General features: G+C 39.6%; 2 protein-coding genes across 4 annotated transcripts in view; one reads left to right on the top strand and one right to left on the bottom strand.

Annotated features, from left to right (window-relative positions):
• The window catches only part of si:ch211-245h14.1 (uncharacterized protein LOC563420 homolog), a 4,923-nt gene extending 2,558 nt beyond the window's left edge, over window positions 1–2,365 (bottom strand). The window contains exons 1-2 of one of the 2 annotated variants that reach the window (XM_050058535.1): window positions 2,233–2,365; window positions 1,971–1,996 (exon numbers count right to left, since the gene is read on the bottom strand). In XM_050058535.1, coding sequence (XP_049914492.1) covers window positions 1,971–1,996; window positions 2,233–2,270 — 64 coding nt within the window. In that variant the 5' untranslated portion in view covers window positions 2,271–2,365. Of the gene's footprint in view, window positions 1–1,970; window positions 1,997–2,136 lie in introns of both variants that reach the window. The other variant, XM_050058536.1, reaches the window with a different exon arrangement.
• A 13-nt stretch (window positions 2,366–2,378) lies between these two features.
• Window positions 2,379–21,662, top strand: znf512 (zinc finger protein 512). 2 transcript variants are annotated; one of them, XM_050058533.1, is made up of 17 exons: window positions 2,379–2,398; window positions 3,024–3,104; window positions 7,795–7,928; window positions 8,012–8,067; window positions 8,216–8,274; window positions 8,384–8,949; window positions 9,131–9,220; window positions 9,830–9,934; window positions 11,151–11,275; window positions 11,389–11,475; window positions 11,748–11,846; window positions 11,948–12,115; window positions 12,590–12,787; window positions 12,940–13,041; window positions 13,922–13,984; window positions 14,827–14,925; window positions 15,035–21,662. In XM_050058533.1, exons 1-17 carry the CDS (start codon window positions 2,379–2,381, stop codon window positions 15,740–15,742), a joined length of 2,760 nt encoding a protein of 919 aa, XP_049914490.1. In that variant the 3' UTR covers window positions 15,743–21,662. The 2 variants fall into 2 exon arrangements, with proteins under 2 accessions (XP_049914490.1, XP_049914491.1); XM_050058534.1 differs by lacking the exons at window positions 2,379–2,398; window positions 3,024–3,104 and adding an exon at window positions 5,419–5,673.
• Window positions 21,663–22,984: the final 1,322 nt, after the last annotated feature.

Below are 22,984 nucleotides of genomic sequence, written 5' to 3'. Positions count from 1 at the left end.
TGTTTAATGTGTGTTTTGAATCAACTAAACTTTACAGCACTTCACAGAAACCTCCTCCGCCAACTAGCATTTTGGAGGTGTAACTGCAGTGTGACACAGACACACCACCGCACAAGTATAAATGCTCACAACGGCGTAGGCCACATGCGTAGGCTACAGCGTATGGTCTGCTGCACAATTATAAATCCCACTTTACTCTGTGCTTTTTGAAACTAATTCGATAGCTGCGATCATGGAAGCGCATCAAGTGGCAACTTCAGGGGCTCAAAAATGAAGCTAACACCAAAGCACTGTTGCCAACTCCTCAGTAAGAAAAGTAGCTATTGGCTGTCCTAAACATCGCTCGAAGTCGCTAAATGACGTCATCGCCTAATTTGCATTATTGTCCATATACATGTAATTGTAATGGATGCTGTAGGAGAGAGGAATAACGTCGTGGGAGAGACAAAAACTGAGTAAAAAACACTCTGAATATGTTTAGAACTACAAATGAACCTTCTTTCAGTGATTTATATTAGACAAAGAAAATTTTACATTTACATCCCGCCCTGACTGTAAGCCAGGTCGGGATCAGAGCGATAGATCAGCCAGCGGCGGTTCCGCGCATGCACGATTCATTTGCAATCTGGACGTGGAGGGGTTAACATCTCCTGCTCTGACTGCAGCTGGGAGGGAGGATTCGGCCACCTGTGAGTGCTTTGGGATGGGGGAGGAGCCCATGGCAGCATCCGCTGCTCGTTGAGAAGAATAAGAACGATACGTGCTTTCACGTCAGAGTCTCCAAAAGTCTCCAATAACATCAGAAAAAGTCGCTAGATTTGTCGCTAGTCACTTTTTTGAAAAAGTCGCTAGAGGGGTCTGAAAAGTTGCTAAATACAGCTACAAAGTCGCTAAGTTAGTAGTCTCGCTCACCAGACCTTTCTCAAGAAAAGAAAGGTCTGGCTGGGCCGCCTCTCACTTTAAGATTGGAGAAAAAAACGCCCCGGCTTTTTTTATTAGTTTCAACCAATCACAATCGTTCTTGGCGGTGCCACAGCAATGGTGCGCTTGCAAAAATATTGCCGGGGGGAAACAGGTTTTGGTGTAACACGCCCACAAAAATATCGCCTACAGGACGCGAACCATGGCAGAAAAATGGCTACATCCCCACAAGATCAAACACCGCAAAAGTTAGTTAAGGACGTGTTGAAAACTGCTACCGGAGGTGGTAGGGCGGGACTTCAGCGGGTGGCTCGTTCCGCCCAATGAGAGGCTGATCTATGCGGCGAACTTTTGGCCGAAGCGCCAAAATCTGCAGTTCATCAAATAGCCACTTGAGGGTGGCTCTGGAAGTGAGTCAATCCTCATAGACCCCCATGTTACTTTACAGCAAAAATAAACATGTTTACAGCCTGGTGAAAATAGTTTTAGTCTCTATAGTTAATTTCAACATTCTTGACAACTGTATGCATTTTTAACAATAACTCACTAATTTACATTTTATTAAGAATTAAAGTTAACGGTGGGCCATTTTGATTGACAGACTGTCTGCTGATAGTGAGCTTGGATTCTCAGTCAGATCCACCACTCACTCCTCCACAGCTCCACCCTGTCATCCAAATACGGTCACTTCTGGCGTCCATAAAACCAACATGGTGATGTCCAAAATGCTTAACTCAAACTTCAAGTCGGACGCATTGCAATGTATTCACACTCATAAACAACCTCACAACACCTGTCTCTAGAATGATAAAGACTCCCTATGTCAACATGACTCATGAGTTTTTAAAGGGGATGTGGCAAAATGGTGTGTGTGTGCGTGTGTGTGTGTGTGAGAGAGAGAGACTAAAGCTGTCAGACAAATGTAGTAAAGTAAAAAGCCTCTAAGATAAAGTGGGGTACCAGTATAAAGATGCAAAAAATTAAATACTGCCTTTCACTCATGAGCACCACAAGCACAAATTATAAAAACAGTAAACTTGTTTTCTCACCAGTCCTCTCTGTCCGGGTCATGTCTCTGAGGAGGAGATAAGGAAACTTTTAGTCAACACACTTCAAAAAAATACAATAAAGTTAAGCAAGGATCAGCATATGTGCGTCACAAACTCTTGTCACAGCTGCTCTGCACAAGCTTGCTCCAGACACAGCCAACGTTACCTTAGAGGTCTATAGCCTGCAAAGCTATTCCGAGTCATGGTCAGCAGTTCACAGCCACGCAAGGGTTATTTAAAACCTTTAAAGACGCTTACTTACGGAATAGATTGATAATTTGTTGGTAAAGTCTCTTGCATTGCTTTCTCACGCTTGACAGGAAGATAATGACGGTCCCTCCCAGTCAGTGCAACACTTTCACTTTTACTTTTACGTGCTACGTGTTTTCAAGCTGACTGCTGAAGAGGATGTGCAGAGAGAGAGAATGGTCAGTATGTAGCTGGGAGGGGTGACTGCAGTTAGTGCATTACATGGACACTGGAATTTATTATGTATTGTTTTTGTGCAGTGTCCTCACATGGAAAGAGTCTAAGCACTGAGGGAGAACAGCTTTAACAGGTTAGATGTGGAGTGAGCCTGTTTCTTTAAGTGTTAACGTGCTAAAACTGCAGCATGTCATCATTCTCAGATAAAGTCACAGTGACCAGTGACCACACTTCCTCTATGCAACTGTGCAGCCTATTTCAAGGTTCTCCTTACATAGATTATAGATTTCTATAAACTACAGACTCCTAACAAGGTAATTAGGTATTGATAACTAATAAGATTTGTATTACCAACCTTGTAGAGGTTGATTGTAAAGAATATTGAAGTTATATATATCAGGCTGATCCATGTTTGCTGGATGTTTGTCATAACAACATTGTAAGGCAATATGTTTCTCAGCTGCTTGTTACGCTCTTCTGTTCCCTACTGGACATCAAAATGCAACCTTAAATATTTGTTGTGTTACACTTGACTCCATACAGTCACACAGAAGGATTCAGTTGTAAATATTTAATATAAAAACATTAATTTAATCACATGCCTGCTCCTGCTTCCCCCTGATGCAGCCAACCTCCTCTCACAGACAGGCTGCTGACAGGAGGACCCGCCCCCCTGGTCCCAGTGCCGCTGACTGCTGCTGCCTTCAGGTGCTGCTCGTAAACTTCATAACCAAGTGGTGAAAATTGGAATAAATGTGACTGATGGATTCACAAATTTGGGTAGATTAAAAAACAAAATAGACTATGTAAAAGGCACATACAACAACTTTAATTTTAGGCTTTTATCAAATGACATACTTCAGTTGTGGTCACAGCTATCACACTCTGGTGCCTCAACGCTGCATCTCAGTAACCTCATTACAGCATCAGTAGATTGGGTTTCGGGAGTGATCGATAACCGTCTTTTTATTCCAAACAAACACCACGGCAGCTCATGTCTCTGCTCCCTCCTGTATATGCCAGTGTTTGTGTTACTCAGTGAGCTCCTGCTGTGTTTGGTTGGAAATAAATGCTGTGCACTTGCGGTTCATGATGACTCACAACTGAGAAGCACTGTCAGAGAAAATTCATTATTGCCATGTTTTAACAACACACACATTATGTCTCATTTGTCTCAGCGTAAGTTAAAGTACATGTTTTTTAATATGTGGAGGAGTATAAGTATAACGTTGATTTTATTACCCATTATGAAGATGTAATAACTAAAAGTCTGTGGTTTGTATGTAACTAAGTACATTAATTCTGGTCATGAATACAATTTTGAGGTATTTGTACTTTGCTTGAGTATTTCCATTTTATGCGTATTAACTTTAATAACTAATTACTTTGCAGATTCAAATTATTGTTGTAATATACAATCAACTAATACATGATATATGAGATGCTGTAAGATAGCCAGCAGTGCATAAAATAATTCGAATAAGACACATCTTTAGCAGCTGCAACATTAAAGTGGTGTGCACATGAATGCATCACTATTTATAATCCAATAATATTACACTCATTATTCTGAAATGGTAATGTAGGACCTTTACATGTAACAAAATATTTTTACACTGTGATATTGTCAATTTTACTGAAGTTAAAGGTCTTAGTACTTCCTCCACTACTGCCAAAAGTATTTATTAGAAAGTGGTACCCAGAGTTGTGTACCTTCCCAAAACATCCGGACTTTCACAATATATATTATATTGTATGGGACTCCGGAAACATCACTGCAACGTCCACATATCTACAAATTATACAATTACAGTTTAAAATAACACTGTGCATGTACGGCACGGTGGTGCAGTGGTTAGCAGAGTCTGCATGTTCTCCCCGTGTCAGCATGGGTTTTCTCCAGGTACTCCGGCTTCCTCCCACAGTCCAAAGACATGCAGGTTAATTGGTGACTCTAAATTTCCCGTAGGTGTGAAAGTGAGTGTGAATGGTTGTCTGTCTCTATGTGTCAGCCCTGTGATAGTCTGGTGACCTGTCCAGGGTGTACCCTGCCTCTCGCCCAATGTCAGCTGGGATAAGCTACAGGTCCCCACGACCCTCAAGAGGATAAACGGTTAGAAAATGGATGGATAATAATAATAATAATAATAATATTAATGAGAAGAAGAAGAAGAAGAAGAAGAAGAAGAAGGACTCAGAGAAAGGTCCATATTGAATAAAAGCAGATAACAGGATGTGCACAAAAATACAACAGAAACAAATAAATATAATGACAGGAAAGTACACAACAACACATTATGCAACATTTGCATGCTTTTCTTAAAATATATATATTTATATGCTCATATTTTTCATCTACTTCTTTGGTAGTGGTGGAAGAACTACTCCTTTACTTGAGCAAAATTAGAAATACTATATGTAAAAATATCCATTGCAAGTAAAAGTCCCAAATTCAACATGTTACTTAAGTAAAAGTACAGAAATATTATCAGTAAAATATACTCAGAGTATCGAAAGTTAAATACTCAATTCGCGGAATAGCTCCTTCATTATTATAGAATATTATATTTTTCTATTTCTATTGTAAATGAATACATGTAAGAAGATTTTAATGTCGTTTAATGTAGTTCTTCAGTGTGAAGCCAGTTGCAGGTAGGCTACTCGATGTTCTACTGAGTAGATTTATAGGCTAATATAGTACTTCATCATATCATTTAATTTCAGGTAAATCATAGGCTATGTTTTAAGTACAATGTAACTAATAACCACAAGCATCAAATAAATGTATTGGAGGGAAATGTACAATAGGCTAAAGTACTATCAAATGGAAATAGTCAAGTACCAGTGTGTCAAAATTGTAGTAAAGTGAAATATTTGAGTAAATGTACTCGCTGCTGTACGTACATAATATTATTACGTTCATTCAATTTAGGTTAAATTCCTTGACTAATGGAGCCGATAGAGAGAACTGCGGTATTTCCGACGTCCCGTGAACGCCCCAGCAGATGCGGGTCTTATTTGTTCTCTCCAGCAGGAGGGCGTTCCGCTGAACAACACACAAATACAGTGTGCTGAATTATGCCGGCGTTCGTGCTTCATATTTAGATGCTGTCAAAGCCTCGGTGTTTATCTCAAGAGTTAGTTCAAGTCCCGGATCCGGCCTTCCTTCATGTTAGCCCTCCTGGTGCTATCACTGCCGGGGGAAAGGCGACGGAGGAGGCCAGGCTCGAAGACATGGAGGCGAAGCGTCTTTGCAGAGGGAGTGAGCTGTAGGACGGTAGGCTCTCTTTGCGTTTCTTCCCCGGTAACAAACAATGAAAGGCACTCGGGACAGCTTAAGGTGTCTCCGGGTACACAGAACATCTTGGTAGCGAGCTAGTTGTGCTGTAGCTGGACGTGTTTTCCTCCCAGACGTCGTCTAAATTGTATTTTCCCTATCCACACGGACAATGATGATCTTTGCCTCAGTCCCATAATGGCTAATTTAATGCTTTACTGGACCCAGAAAAAAACCCCACAACCCCTCACTTTAACTGCAATGTAACTGTTGGACATTTTATTTCTGTTTCATAGCTTCTTTTCAGTTTTAGTAACATTCAAGCAGCAGGTCAGTGGCCTTCAACGTGACAAGGGACACAGCCACATACAAGAGGCGTTCAAATGTCAAACATGATGGAGGGACAACAGTGTAAACATAACGGGGACTGCAGCCAACAGTAGAAGCAATCTCTGGGACTTTACAGAGCCATTTAAGAAACAGTCTCTGCAGCAAGACTCAAATATTTTAATATCTTAATCATGCTACAGAGAAATATTAATTTGCATTATTTTGTATCTGAGTAAAAGTAGCAACACTAGTGAAAAAAATAGTGTAAAACTACAAGTAGGTCCAGCATTTAACCCTAAAAAGTACACAAGCATTTGCATTAAAAAGTATTCATTATGTATTTATAAATCCCATATATTACTGGATTATAATTAGTGATGCATTTACGTGTGCATCACTGTAATGTTGCAGTTCTGAAAGGTAAATTTGAATGACTTTATATATTGCAAATCATCATTGCAGGATCTCTAAATCAACCCCCTTTGTTTTTCATGATTTGTTTTTGTGTGCATTCTTTTCCCACATGTAAACACATAAAAAACTTAACTTTGCATCTTTGACATTATTATTATAAATGTGGAGGTGTACTTTTGTACTTTCTTTTGAGAGAACATGTTAATAAAGCAGGGATTTGAGCTTGAGAAACAAATGCTACTGCATGTTTTCATCCAGATTATGGCACGATATCTCTGTAAATAAGTGTTTGTAAGTATGTTATCAGTATTGGTTTAGTATTGTAGACAAAATATTACTTTGCATGATGTTGTATTTTCAAATCTATGCATATTTTATTCTTCCCTTTAGGTGAGGTACCACAAAAAACCCTTTGTGGGTTTCACCCTCACCTGCACATGTAAACTGTTTTTATTATTTTCTAGTCTTCTCTGTTCTTAATATCTAAATATGCAAATAAACTTAAACTTACACGTAAACTTAAGCTTAATGTATGTTGGCCTATATATCAACTCAATTTACAGTACATGTGTTTGGAATAAAATAGCCAAATTTGAATGGAAATAGCTGGAAAAGGAAAACATCTGACTCACTGAGTATTTATTAAAATTAGCAGTGTTTAGTGTGGCCAATTAATTATCAAAACTAATTATGAGGAGATTTAATGCAGCCTAAATTATTTCCTTGGGCGTAAGTAAAACTGAAAAAAAAAAATCTTTATGGTTATTTTGCTTTAAAGTTCAAAGATTCGTAATAAGTCGGCCAAGATATTTAAAATATTTAAATCAATCTCAATATAATCTGAAATCTAATGTCTTTCTAATTATATACGTTAGTTCTTGATGAGATTTCTTTGCAAAATATTAGCTTAAAAAGGAATGTCATGAAAAACTAATAACTGCAAGTAGTCCCACATTTTGTCTTGAGGGAAAATTAATTACAAATCAAAACAAACCTTTATCTGTTGTACAGTGGACCAAATGAGCAAATTAAGAATTATTATTATTATTATTGTTGCATTGAAAAAATACTCTAAAGAAATACTTTTAAGCACATCAAAGAAATAAAACATCAGTACTCTGAGTAATGTGTTCTCAATGTTTAGTCTTGGTGAGTAGTCGTGCTGCTGCATTTTGGATCATCTGCAGTTTGTTTTAAGATTTCTCTGAGAGGCCTGAGAACAAGTTATTACAGTAGTCAAGTCTGCTGGAGATAAAAGCATGTCTGTTTTATCATGTATGTATCATAAACTTAGAAATACAAATTATTCTGAATTATGTAACCAAATTGGAAGTATTATATTAATTAAAACTAGATGTTTTCTCTTTGCCTTTCCAGTGGTGATTTCTCCGGGGGTGTTGGCACTCCTAGAATGGACCCTGCTCACATCGGAGGGGATATGTCACCTTTGTATGTGCCAAGAAAGAGGAAATCTATCCAGTCACAACCTAAAAGTGGAGTGCCATGTCCAGGTATAGAAGCAAGTATCCTTTATTTGAATCACTGTGACCAGGGTGCAGCTGATATGACAGTAAACAAATGTTGTCTCCTACAGTTGTTCAGCGAATACCAGAGAGAACCTGTGAATTAAACTCCGTTGGATATCCCAAGGTGAGAATGAACTCATACAGAATATGCATCCTGTTGCATGCAGTGATGTTGTATTTAAGCAAACTATCCAGAGGTTATCAGGAAAATCTGTCGACTTTGTGCACACAGTAGGATCTCTACTTCACAGTTGTGTACTTGAATGTTTCAGAATGACGAGTCTGAAGCCCAGGATGCTCTAAAGATGAAGAGAACGTACGGCAGAAAAAGGTAAGACACTCATAGATTTGTTGCTTTGTCGATTGTAGATTAAATTACTTTTTTATTGTCATTTTTGACATAATAAGTACAGATATTTTGGGTTTTGTTTTTTTTTTAGGTACGAGGACCTCCAGAGTGTTTCCATAGGAACTGTAGATTACCCAACCACCAGCTGCTCAGTGATGTCATCAGGTGGCCTGGCCAATGGGGCGGACCCAGGGTCAATGGCTCCGCCCTCTGCCAGACTGCCTCCAAGACTGGTGGCGAAGGACGTGTGGCCCCAAGGCCCCGACACCAGCAGGGAGCCTCAGGACCACAGCTGGAACTCCAGCAGGGACAGAGGCCCCGACGCCTGGGCCCCGGGTAGAGACAGACCGCAGGAGCAGGTCTGGAACTCCGGCAGGGACCGAGCGGGACACTCCAGTCAAGACCAGACGTGGATTCCAGGCAGGGACAGGGCTCATACCGGACCGGACCAGGCGTGGATGACGGGTCGGGACCGAGGTCCGGAGCAGGGCTGGGCAGCAGGCAGAGATAGAGGCCAGGATCAGGCCTGGAATGCAGGCAGGGATCCGGGAAGAGACAGGGCCTCCTCTGGGCCGGAGCAGGCGTGGGGGACTGGCAGAAGCCAAGACCAAGGTTGGAGCAACACGAACAGAGACAGAGAGCATGTCTGGAGACCTGGTACGTACACACACTGACTTTGCATCAGCCTTTTGTGTGAGTGTTTTGTGGTTGTTCTTGCATGCATAAATAAGAGTAAAAAATGTGTTGGTACATGTGGAGTGAGGTGTTTAAAGATTCTTCTTGGATATTTTGCGGGTTACTTTGGAGACTGACTTTCTTCTGCATGTTACGTTTGAAGACTTGAACATGAAGAAAGTCCAGAGAGTGGAAATGGAGCGAAGCCCACCTGTTAATAACTTCCCACAGCCACCAGAGGGCAGAGACTCCTGTAAGTCAACATCTAGTCTGATATTTAATGGGTCTAGAGTGAGACACACACTTTTGAAAGCTTTTTAAAGGAGTTGTATCCACAGTCATCAGGGCGTAATACTAAAAATCTGCCCTAATGAAACACCTGGCAGCAGCATTATGATAAATGTTTGGATGGACCCACTGGCAGTATTATTGTTTGGTCAGTAGAGGGCACTTTTTACTTTCATGTCAGTGACAGCGCCATCATTTTGTCAACTTCACTGATGATATCGTGAGCCTACCAACATAAATTATATGTAGTGTTATTAAGACGAAATTAACTGAGCATTAACAGTTGTTATATTTTTGGCAGCCTCCTGTGCAGACTAGTCATTAAGTCCTGCTGCAGGATGTAACTGAAACTGTTTGCACAGGGGGAAGATAATTGCAGTGTAGTAATCTTTTTATATTGAGCATAATGAGGGTAATCAATATGTAGGGTTTGATAGTTTGGATGATAAATAGCAGAGATGCAGATTGAATTTCTTAAATTAAAATCAGGATTTTTTTTTTAATGACAGCAACAGAAAAAGCAGTTAAATATTAGAACAGAATTAAATCTAGTTATCTTATGTGAATATTTCAGGTTCAGATGCTGCCAGTGTTGGAGAGGCGTCGACGGCCCAACCCAGCGAGGACCAGAAACCCCCCATCCTCTCCACCAAGAAGGAGCCTCCTACCTACCCTCCAGGTGAGACAACCAATGCTGTTAATATTTAAGTAGGAAACCTGTTCACCTTTTGTTTTTATCCTCTCTGTCTCAGCTTAAACTATTCTTCCCAGGTTGAAAAAAATGAATTAAGTTTTTTTTTTTTTGTCTTTAATTGATTGAAATTGTTTGTCAAGGTGAGAAAATAGATTAACACATGAAAATTATGAATAAGGTTGGGTTTAAATTTTTATTAACGTAGAAAAGGGAAGTATTTTTTTGTTGTAACATAAAGTCTCTGACCTTAAAGGGACAGTTTGGATTTTTTGAAGCAGGGTTCTATCAACGTATTTCTGCATAGACAGCATATTACGTACAGTAGATGTCAGTCTGCACGCCCCCACTTTGGAAAAGCAGGCTGGGGGTCAGGAATAAACCATATATTAGCCATCTAAAAAAGTCCCAACTAAAACAGTGAATATCAGTTTAAGTGTACGCTATATTAAGAGTATTTTCAGCACTTAACCTTTCTGTCAGACAGCAATTTCCAAGGGGGAACTGAAGTTGTTATATTGCTCTCTTTAAAGCCAGACTCCACTGAGAAAAACAACAATTTAACATCCCTGAACACTGAAGCTGCTGGTCGATCACTGCCTCAATCAATTATTTTGTTTGTGTTTCTGTGCGACTTGGGTGTATAAAAGAGTTGGTTCAGATTTGTCAAAGTCACACAATAACACAAACTAACTAACTGATCGAGGCAGCAGTGGACCAGCAGCTCCTGTTTTCAGCGAGCCAAAATTACTGATTTTGTCAGTGGAGTCTGGTGGCTTTGAAGAGAGCATGGATGTGGAACTGAAGCTGTTAATGGCTTCCCCACTGGAACGGGCTTTCTGATGGAAAGATATAGCTGTGAACATACTCTCAATACAGCATACACTTAAACTGATATTGACTGTTATAGGTGGGACTTTTTAAGGTGGATAAAATACATTTTGTTGCTGACCCCATCCACAGCAGTAAATTGCTTAGCTTCCATGTCAAACTTCAGCCTGTTTCTCCAAACTGGGGGCGTGCTGACTGACATCTACTGTATGTTATACACCAACTATGGATAAGTACCTCATACAACCCCACATCAAAAAAATCTGAACTGTCCCTTTAAGTCAGAATACAAAGTGACTTCAGATGAGCTGCTCCTCCTCCTGAAACATTTCTTCTGTGCAAATTTAAATATTTATTTGTCAACATCCACCAGGAAGTCAAGAGGAGCGTTGGCAGCTCCAGATTGTGGCCAAAGGCAGAGTCACCTGTCCCAAGTGTAAAAGTGTGAGCAGGAAGACTGTGGAGGGGCTGAAGAAGCACATGGAGAATTGCAGACTGGTGAGCATGCTGTGTTTGAACACTACATTTGTCTGAATTAAATTAATCAAGTTGGTTATATGCACGCTTTATAAATTGGCACATATGACACAACTTGAATTCATTGTGTGCAGCAACCCTTTACCTGTCAGCACTGTGGGAAACAGCTGAAGTCTTCAACAGGGATGAAGTATCACATCATGGCTGACCACAGCCATCTGGTAAGACCAATCAGCTCTACACCTAACTGTCTCTACTTTCTTCTATTTTTAGACTTTTCACACTGAATAAATTCCTCAGCAAGCAGCATGATCTTGTAAGCTGTGTAGTTGTGAGGAATGGTGCAGATTTTTCCAGTGTCATGGGTGTATTACTGACCTCTGGATAAACAAAGCTTTCTTTGAAGTGGAGTGTTTGCTTGCATCTTACATAATGTTTGTCTCATTCATAAATACAGTTGCCACTGACAATAAAAACACACTCTCTTTTTTAGCCCTCAGCAGAAGATGCCAAGGACCTGGATGATCGTGCCATTAAAGACAAGCTGCGCAAAATCCTGAAGAGACTCGGCAAATTAAAATGCTCTAAAGAGGTAAAGTAACAAATCATATTCATTTACGATAGGAGATTTATTAAAATGAGATGAAAAATGATGATGATTCTACAGTAAAATCTTTTTTTTTCTTCCTTCAGGGCTGTAACGCTGCCTTCACCAGTATCATGGGCTACGTGTACCACATGAAGAAGTGTGGGAAGGAGGAGTCTGAGCTGGAGAAGATGCTGCTGAACTGTTCTCACTGCGGGAAAACCTACAAGTCCAAGGCGGGTCTGGAGTACCACCTGAAATCAGAGCATGCTCCTGTGAGTCGTGTGTTTTATTTCATGTGTTCATTCAATCACAGTGGAGAAGGGGCAGGACAAATACCACAAAGACCAACAGTCACGTGTTAAATGAAAAGAACAACAATGGAGGAGAAATATGTTAATATATTGTATATATATTGATATTTTTTCTCTCATGAGCTCATATAGACTGGTGGGTCTGTCCTCTCTCCCTACATGCTTCAGCTTTCCCTTCATCTAGAGCAAGGGCCAGATCGAGTACTCTACCTTGTGCCCACATTTTTACTTTGCCCCAATATTCTGTATCATAGCAACCAGACACAACCAAAGCGTCTCAGTTGAAAAACACAGTGCCTCCAAAGCTCCAAACAAGGCATTCCCTGAGGGCACCTTACATTTTCAACCTGGAGAGAAACACTTTGGTGGATATGGCCCCTAACAATTTTAAGCCATGTGACATACTCTTAAAATGTCCCCCCTCCTGTCACCCAGACGCCCCAGAAGAGTGAAGAAGATGAGGCACTGAAGGCCCACAGGGAGGCCAACCCGGAGAGGACAGCCAGCGGCAGGGTGCAGCGAGCATCAGCCCAGGTGGCAAACTTCCACCTGGCTGAGATCGCCAACAACGAGCTGCCCAAAGACTGGCCCAAGAGGAAGTTCCAGTCAGACCTAGTGCCAGATGACAAAAAGGTAAGGGAAGATTGGCTTTAAATGCATATGTGAAGTTGCAGGATATATAATGGCATTTATGTTTACTGGAACTGAAAGAAGTTGGTGCACCTCTTTTCTTCTTGGCTTTCACACTTTCATTAACCTCCTCTTATCCATGCTGGCCTCTGCAGTTAAAATACGCCCGACCAGGCCTCCCTGCCTTCAGCCAAGAGGTGCTGCGGAAGTGGAAGAATGAGGTGAAGCTGCAGAGGAAAGTTCAATGTCCCAACCAGGTAGGACAACAGTACACTCACACTGCCGGGGTTATAATTTAAGCTCACAGTTTTATTCATTTGTTTATGTGTTTATTTGTTTCCTGTCTTGCTATGATCACTGCTGTGTGTGCAGCCTGGTTAGAGGAACAGGATGACAAGACTGTGTGTATAATAAGGTATAAAATATACAGTAGACAAAGCCTCAGCCATGGGGAACATCCTGCTGAAGAAAAATTATTCCCTTCCGTGAAGTATTACAAAAGTGGAACTGATACATTTGCACAATTATAGAGTTATTTTTAAAGTTCCAGTATGTAGGATTTAGGGGTACCTATTGACAGAAATGGTGTATGATATTCATAACTATGTTTTCATTAGTTTTTAATCACCTTAAAGTAAGAATTGTTGTGTTCCGTTACCTTAGTGATCTGTTTATGCCTACATACAGAGCAGCACCTTTTCGTTGGAGTCCACAGTGCTTTTCTACAGTAACCCAGAACAGACAAACTAAAGACGGGCTCTAGATAGGGCTATTGGAGTTTCAGTGATTTTGCATTGTCCACCAAAGTTCTCCTACATGCTTGACACATGGGAGAAGTTTCAGTTCTAAAACCTCACCGCTAGATGTCACTAAATCCTACACACTAGATCTTTAAGTTTATTTGTGTGCTCTATGTGTTCATTCATTTTTTTGTTCTACTATATTTACTTTACCATATTTCAGTAGAAGTTTGGTTTGGGCCTTGATATTTGGAATTAATTGTCTCTCTATTTCGTATTTCTTTGAACCCCAGGTTTTTTCCCTTTGTCTAAATTTATTTTTAAATCACAGAATAGGATTAAGTCTCTTTATTGAAGTGCACAAATCATGATGTAACTTCATCTGTGTCTCCCTCAGGGTTGTGGCTCCACCTACACCAGTGTGTCTGGACTGAAAGCTCATCTGGGACTCTGCACGAGGGTAGGCCAGCTTTTTTCTTTATCTCTGAAACTAAATATGTGTGGCACGGTGGTGCAGTGGTTAGCATTGTCACCTCATAGCAAGAGGGTTCCTGGTTCAAACCCGGGGTGGGGGAGCCCTTCTGTGTGGAGTTTGCATGTTCTCCCCGTGTCAACATGGGTTTTCTCAGGCTACTCCGGCTTCCTCCCACAGTCCAAAGACATGCAGGGTAACTGGTGACTCTAAATTGGCCGTAGTCATGAATGTGAATGTGAATGGTTGTCTGTCTCTATGTGTCAGCTCTGTGATAGTCTGGTGACCTGTCCAGGGTGTACCCAGCCTCTCGCTCAGTGTCAGCAGGGATAGGCTCGAGACCCACTACAACCACTAACAGGATAAGCAGATACAGAAATTAATGAATTCAATGTAACATAAAAGTGCTTATTGTGGTTAGTGGCAGAGTAAAAGACACTATACATAGGAAATTAAAAATTGAAACATTCTAAAATGTTCTTCAGTTTTATCTGAAAATAAGAAACTCTAGTGATTTGCAATAAGTATTTAAAAACAAACAGGTTTTCACATGTTGCTCTTTTTTCTTTTTTTTTCCAAGTATAGGGTATTATTTTTGTCAGCGTTTTTATTAAATTAGGCATACATACTTACAAGATTAATTCAGGGTTTTAGAGACTTTGTGGATTTGTCAAACTAATCCTTCTTTAATTCTTCAGTTTCTTTCAACCACAGATTTTTACAAAATGATTAGTAAAATCACATTCTCTACTTTCCTAACCACAGTACAGCTTATTTCAGGGCTTTATAATCATTTCATGGCTCTGTTATTTCCTTTGATGTCATTTCAGGGCGACTTTGAGGCTGGGAAATACAGATGTCTGATCTGCAACAAAGAGTTTAACTCTGAGAGTGGAGTGAAATACCACATCAACTCTGTCCATTCACAGGTAACCAAATAGTTCACCAGTATGTTCAGCTTCTCTGCCTATTTGTAGATGCCATTTCATGAGACTTGTGTTTTCATTCCTGCTCTCCCTGCTGTTTGTCTCTCAACAGGACTGGTTTGTGACAAACAAAAAAGCCTCCAAGAAGTTTGAGAAGTTCCTCAAAAGCCAGCCCAAGGAGTTTGCCCACAATGCAGACAAGCAGATCGTGGATCACTACCACCATCACCATCACCTCCAGCATCATCAGCATCACCACCACCATCAGCAACAGCAGCATCAGATCCAGCACCAACCCATGCAGCAGCCTCTGCAGCCGCTGCACCACCTCCAGCATCAAACCCAGCTCCTCCACCCAGAGCACCAGAACCTCCCCCCACAGGTGGACACCCAGCTCCAGCCGCAGATGCTCCACTACACCCCTTTAGAGCCTCCTCCCGGTCCGATGTGGGTGGACATGGACCGGGGAGGAGCTGTGCCGGAAACAGAGCAGGCTCCGGTGGAGATGGAAATGGCGGATGTTGCCAAATGCGCAGAGGACAACGACGGGATGGCAGAGGGGAAAAGGAGAGAGAAGGGGGAGAGAGGAGGAGAGAGGGGGAAGGCAGATGGGAAGCGGAAGGATTGCTTTGCTTTCAGTGGCGGCGGCAGTGGAGGCAGCAGCAGCAGTAGCAGTAGCAGCAGTAATACCGGCAGCTCGTCCAGCGAATCGGAGGTGGAGCAGCAGGACAGGCAGAGACAGATCGACCAGTGGAATCTGAAACGGCCTGGCAGCATGGAGCCCCACCCTGAGGCTGGGAAGGGACAGAGGAACACTTAAACACACAACTAAAAGTCACACCTAACACTCGTAACGCATCAGAGCTGATTTTAACAGAGGTAGAAAAAGATACCACCGAGTATCTGTCCCTACGTTACTAACTGTGACGTAGAAGAAAACAAACCTGCGTTTTTAACAAGACAAACAGGTGAGGAGGCAGCTGACGACAGAGCTACAAGAATCCTTCAAAAGAACCTCACAGAGTCAGCGTGGATATGAGATGATACACAGTTGTGGTGTAGGTTTCTCTGTCTTGAGATGGTTGTCACTGTATAGCCAATGTAGTATACTGTTAACTGTGTGTTTATCTGTAACAGATTCTTTTCAACTTTAAATGTGTCTTATTCTTTTAAAAAAAGTTTGATAAACCCTTCTTGTCTTTCATGTTTACCTTAAAAGGAAATAGTTACTTTAACCTTAAGAGAGGCTGCTACAGTAGAGTATTTTATTAGACTTGTCTAGTCGCTCTCTCTCACTCTCTGAAAAGATTTTGTGCCTCTTAAGTATGATCTGTATAACTTCATACTACTCATCATCACTTTTATTTACAACTGATTGGCTTTTTTTTTTTTTGGACTATACAGTGGTGGAAGTGTCACTTTATGGTAAAAGAGAGAGAAAGGATTCCCCCTCTACCCCAATTCCTCCTGTACCATATGTCTTGACATTGAATGCAACTTGATTCATGGCTGGCATCACGTTGCCATCCTTGAGGCAAGTCCGCTGGCAGCTTGATGTAACCTTTTGTGCAGTGTGTGTGCAGGTTTAATGTGGAAACAGACAACTTTTCAAAGTCACCATCCTAGGCTTTCCAAGGGGTATTATTGTTGCCGTCACTGCTGCAAAGACAACCGGATTGCTTTCCTGGCAACTACCACAGTTTTCAGTTACTTTACAATTTCCACTTCTGGGAATAGTAACTGCAAAGACCTTACATTGATACTCTTTAGTAACTGGAGTTAGCTGCTGATAGCTACTTTGCAAAACAAAAGCGATTTCCTCGTCCTGTTTTCGTTCCGCAATCCGACGCACTTCATTTGTGCTGTAAATCGAGTCTTTGCTTTCCCAGATCATACCCAGTGACAGAATTGCATAGTGAAAGCAAGGCTTATAGGGAACCAATCTATATGCTAATGGTGTCATTATTCTATAGTTATTACACCGTGCATTTACTTTATAATGATGAGTTTAAGGTGGAGTTTGCGACTCTGGAAAACAAATACACCCCTCACGTCAGTGCTTCTTCAGAAGCTCCAATAACATCTCTAACGTTATTTACCTTTCATTATTATCATGGTATAGCTCTGTTCCTTGTGGGCAAGGATGTGGAAGCGGGAGTAGCCTGAATAGTGTTGTGTGGCTCAGTCCGCTTTGTTTGTTTCCCACGTACAGAGCCAGGATTGTTTTCAGTGCACACTGACAGCTAGCAGAGTGTAAGGAGATATTCACTGACCAGAATGTATTGGAATAAAATCACATACTGGACCTTTAAAGTAAAAACTTGTCTATTTCCACTTTAAACTGGAACATATGAAGCAAATCCATGGCAAGGAGTTAAAGCCTCGTTATTACATGTTAAAGTAATAGTTCAACATTTTGGGGAACACATGACTCTTGTTAAGCACAGAACAACAGCTAAACACCTCCACCTACAACGTCTCCAGTTAAAGCACAGCATACCTCACTGTGATGACAAGACTCCAGGAAGTCACAGCATCCAGCTACGAATGAGATACACTCTGTTTATTGGAGAGTATTTTTTTAAGTCTTCACACTAAGCTAGGCTAAGCTAAGCTAAGCTAAGCTCACTGCCTCCAGGTTATGGCTCTAAGTAAAGCAGATATAAATCTGATGCAGAAAGCCAATCAGATTATTTCCCCAAATGTTGGACTATTCCTTTAAAAGCAGCGTCAGCCAGCTCGCTTCAGCCTACCTCATGATATTGTGCTTGTAATACTCTCAACACCCAGTTTCCAAAGAAACCGAAAACAACAAAATAAGTTCAGAAAAAAAATCTAAATGCTTCATGTGATCACTTACGGTTTAAAATTGACTCCAGTAGTGTGTGAAGCCAGTCTCTGTAGTTGTTCAGATGTGTTCCTGTGGTCTCTTAAAAGATGTCAAGATGTGAGAATCTTTGCAGTAATCCATTTTGGTTAACAAAACTCAAAGTCCACTTACTAGCTTTTTCTAAAACGTTTAGTTGCATCTTTTAATTTTCCTCAGTGGATGAAGCTCCGTTTTCATCACACGATCGAAGCATGATGACTATAGAGCAGTCTACATCTGCCGAAGAACACCACAAGATGTGTTTGAAAGCTCTGGGAAGAGCTAGTAAGTGGACCTGTAATTTTTAATTTATTTTATTTTATTTTTTTAGGTCAAACTGCTTTCACTATGTTAAGATTGAACTTTTACACATTTAAAATTGCTTTTAAACATTCCACGCAGGAGTTTTATCAGCAGGGAAACAAAGTAAAGCACATAAATATGATTGGTTCTTCTAATGACTGATCACATAACAGCCAATCAATGTGACTGCCAACATGTTAATGGGCTGCTGGTGACTCTAAATGAAGGAAAGCTAACATACCAAGCATTTAACATGAAGGGTGGCTGTTTTTTCTTTTCTGTTCATTCTTCTAAGACAGACCTGTTTACGTCCGTCTCACAGAATATTTAACCGATAGCATGTAGCCTAATGTTTATGTACTCGGCATTTTGTATCTGCTATAGTGACGTATGGTTATGGATGGTTGTCAGTCATTTGTTTGTGATGTTTTAACACTATTTTTTTTTTTCACAACTTTATAGCATTTATGAATGTATTTGGTTATTGGTTTCCCCTCTGTTGTGCACTTCCGTTAGGTTTTCTTCTAAAAGCAAAGGATAATTAATTTACCATTTGCGTTCATTTGAAACCAGAAACAAAGAGGAGTTCCCTTTAATCTGTTAATCTGTCTTAAACAAACTATGTAAAAACTATTCTGTCAAAAATATTTACCGTACCTGATTCTGTTGAAAGTGCTTTACTCTTCATTGCCCTCCATCAGATGCCTTTCGAAAGAGTTTGAAATAGAAAACCTCCTACATGGGAAGTATTTCAATAAGCATGACTTCAACGTTGATGTCAGGCAGTGCAGTCATCTCTTTATGAACACTCGCTTACTGTGTTCAGTCATTTCACTCAGTGCTTAGTGATGAGAATGTTCTTTATTTGGAGTCCAAGCATCAGTGGGGTTAGAACCCTAACTTACTTGTTCTGGCTTTATGCCGTTATTTTTTTCAAGATAGAAGTGGTTATGCTGGTGTTCAATGGTGTAAAAACCAAATTTTCATGGGAGCTTAGTTGACCAACAGACGCGTTATAGCACCCGTTAAAGCCGTTTTCAGCCATTCTTTTGGTTCCTGATTGCCTCAGGTCAATGGGCTTGTTCCGAATTTTGGTGGTGCTTGGACTCCTGTATAGTTGCTTGCAAATCTAGTTTATATTTTATTTTTACTTTAACCTTTTATTTGACCAGGATGGACGCTGCCACTGCCGCTGCTACTGTTACACAGTGGTCAAAATGTACTCCGATCTTTTACTTAAGTAAAAGTAGCAATACCATGGTGTGGAAATACTTTGTTACAAGTCATACTTACATTAGTTATATTTGCCGAAACTGTTATTATGTCCTGACAGTAGTACATGAGACAGATAATCTGTTAAAGAAATCAGATACCTCCCAGTGCTCCTAATGGCATTTGCAAGAATCATGAAATAAAACAACCAATCAGAGCCAGGAAGAGTCTTAAACACAGTGTTAATAACTGCTCATGCGCATGTCGTGCCCGAGATAAAACGAGAGTAAACATCAGTGTTGCTTTTCTGAGATGGACAGAGCTACGAGACCTAAAAGGATTTAACTGCCGGCTTTAACGGTTTCTTTTTAGTTAGCCTTTTGTCATTTGTCTTGTTCTGTTTACGTGTCTTTTTCTTGTAGTTTCAGTTTATAATCCTTTTAGGTCCTGAAGCTCTCCTCATCTCAGAAAAGCCAGTCCAATGTTTACTGTTTGTTTTTTTTTTGTTTTTTTTTTATCTCGAGCACAGCGTGTGCAAGAGCAGTGACTGACACTGTGTTAGAGAGTCCTCCTGGCTCCGATTGGTTGTTTACATTCAGGTGCGGTGGATTCTTGCAAATGTCATTAGGAGCTCTAGGAGGAGCCAGAGGAACCGGAATTTTTCACAGATTAATTATTTAATGTACTACTGTCAGGATATACTGACAGTTTAAGCAAATATGACAAAAAGTTACTTTTATAGTTACTTGCTGTAGCTTTAAGTAAAAGTATGAAAGTATTAGCATCAAAATATACTTATACACACCAAAAGGACTCATGATGCACACTGGCAAAATAACATATATGATAACATTCGGTTATGATTAGTAATGCATTAAGTACTTTTACGTTGTCAGGTGCTAAAAGTTGGGCACATTTAAAGACCTTAATATACTGCTAGCTAAGCTAACTAAGCTAGCTAAGTCTTATGTTAACCTACAATAATACATCATATTATTTGATTATATTTTGTATTATTAATCTGACTTTTAAAGTTACTTGTAACTATAGTTATCAGATGAAAGTAGTGAAGTGTATGCATAAAGTAGCAGAAAATGAAATACACAAGTAAATTACAAGTACCTCAAAATCTACTTGAGTACAGTACTGGAGAAAATGTACTTAGGTGTTATCCACCACTGCTGTCTTGTTACTTTTGTCTCTATCTTTGGTGCTAACAAGTTATTACATCATTCCCTCATGCTAAATATCCAGTACTTCTTAATAATAATTATCATAAGATAATTGTTTTATCACCCAGGTCAGTTGTTTCCAGTCTTAATGGCTTGTGACCCTTTGAAATTAAGCAATATCTACTTGCAACCTATTGTCAGTGGTCATGAGTTATAACCAAGTCAAATAGTTCCTGTTGATTATTGTCTCAAAACGTACTCAATCGAAAGTGTAAAAGCTTTCGAAAGCTGGCTTGAAGTTTCCTTGCTGTTGAAATACTTCCCATGTCCACTTAACGCTTGTGACCAAATCTTTATCACCGTGCATGCACTTTGAACTGTTTGATGGCACAAGGGAAAGTATCGCTCAGCATTAAGAGACTTTACCAATAATCTGTTTTATCATTGAAAAAAAAGGTTCAATATTTGAGTGGCATTCTGCTCAAAATCATAACAGTAATTCAATACGTGAAACGTCATATTTTTGTGTTCACAGTCATTCGCACCTTGTGTCTTCCTGCTGTTAGTTTATTTACAGTAGCATCTCTTCATCTTAATGCTGGAGCACCGTTCTGTAATCCAGATTTAGTCAAAAACAGAAAGCCTGTGTTGTTATCATTTTTGTATCTTAGTGCCAACAGAGGAGTCGTCACCAACTGTAGGCAACAGAACCAAAACAGCGACATTATCTAACTGAATTTTATCAATGCTGACCAGTTTTCACAGTAGAGAGGACGAGTGAGAGGCATTAAAAACATTTCCAAATACTGGGGTCTGACTTTTGAAAGTAGTGTTATTAACCATGCTGTAAAGGGGCTTTGTGATTTGATGAAGAATGACAATAATGTTGCGATGTCTTGTGCCCCGATCGTCACCCTCCATTGAGAAAATATACAGTATATATAACGTAGGCCAGATTTGAATAAAGGTTCAGTTAGTAGTCTTGTATCATTTGTAAAAACTCAAAGAAAGCACTTAATTTTTTTCCATTTTGTGAGACATAATTTATATTCAAGTGAACCTAGTTACTTTCTCAGCCAATGTTACTTTACAAATCTGTACATTTAATATGTTATTACTTGTTTTTTAGAAGTTACGTGCTGCTATTTCATAATACCAGCAGTGTTATAACCACAGATGATTAAAAGTTTAATTCATGGTCATTTCTGGCTCTGTGTCTTCAGTTACAATGATGTGGGGACTGTAAGCTGTCATAAATACTATCAGGTAAGAGACTCATGACTAATGTTTTAGACACACATTATTTGAAAGGAATGAAATTCAATAGAATATAAAGGTAAGTTTAAATTGAATAAAACAGAAAAATATTAAATTACAGTGCAGTGAAAGATATCAACCATCTGTTGAAGTTAACAGAAATAGCCCTTTTCTATATTGGTTTATGAATGATCCTTTATATTCATATGAGAACTTTGATATTTTGCATTATGTTTAATAACATGTTATAATATCATAGGATCATTAAAAAAAATAAAAGCTAAATTTCAATTTACAAGTAAACTTTTTCATGCAAACAAATGTTATTTAAAGTCCAAAAGTATCAAAAGTAAAAAATTGCTTCTCATAATGCAGAATGACCCTTTGGATTATGTGTTTGGATTATTATTAGTATTGATGCAGTAATTTCTCAGTTTATGTGCAATACCTCACCATGTGTTAAGTATTTGTTTGATTAAAATTCTACACTGGACTTTAAATATGTTCTTTAATGGATAACCACCTAAATTAAGAATTGCAATAGACATTTTGTCATTTCCATGGCCTAGGAAAGTTCAATCAATATTTGTGAACATGAGCTGCTCTCTCTCAAAGCCAGAAACATGAGATTTAAGTCTCAAACTTGTGATGTCATCAAGTAAAAAGTCCAAAGCTGCTCCACAGAAAATTAATGTGAGCCACATTTGGTGGACCCCTGCAATATTTGTTTGTTTTTTCTACCCAAAAAAGCTTTTTTATATGATAGCAATCTCAGTTCTGAAACAGAAAATGTTTCCATATAAGCCCACCCATTCCCCTGGGTTCTCTCACTGTCATCTAGAACATCTTTCATAATTCATTGTATATGGTGCAGCTCCAGACTTTATACTTGATGGAATCACAAATTTGAGTTTTAGCACTCTAGCTTTTGGATTTGGGACAGAGTTGTTTATGTTTACTAATAATTTTGGACTGTTTTAGACGATAGGAATAACATGTCTACATTTTCAAAATGGGCATAGCGCTCCTTTAAAGACTTAATTCTAAACAACCTGAAGTACTGGGAGACACACAGTTTGAAAGTGTTTGTGTGTGGTTCTGCGAATCTGGCTTAAAACTTAAGCTTTCTCAGTGTTCTTGTTCAAGATGTTCTTGAAGATACTTTGAATAAAAATGTATATTTGAATATTTATAATTAACTGATGCCAAAGAAAGCAGCTGTGCAACATTTTTTTTCTGCATTGAGTAC

Source organism: Epinephelus moara, chromosome 12 (assembly GCF_006386435.1).
Source record: "Epinephelus moara isolate mb chromosome 12, YSFRI_EMoa_1.0, whole genome shotgun sequence".
Classification (NCBI taxonomy): Eukaryota; Metazoa; Chordata; class Actinopteri; order Perciformes; family Serranidae; genus Epinephelus; species Epinephelus moara.
This window is presented reverse-complemented; position numbering and strand designations above follow the sequence as displayed.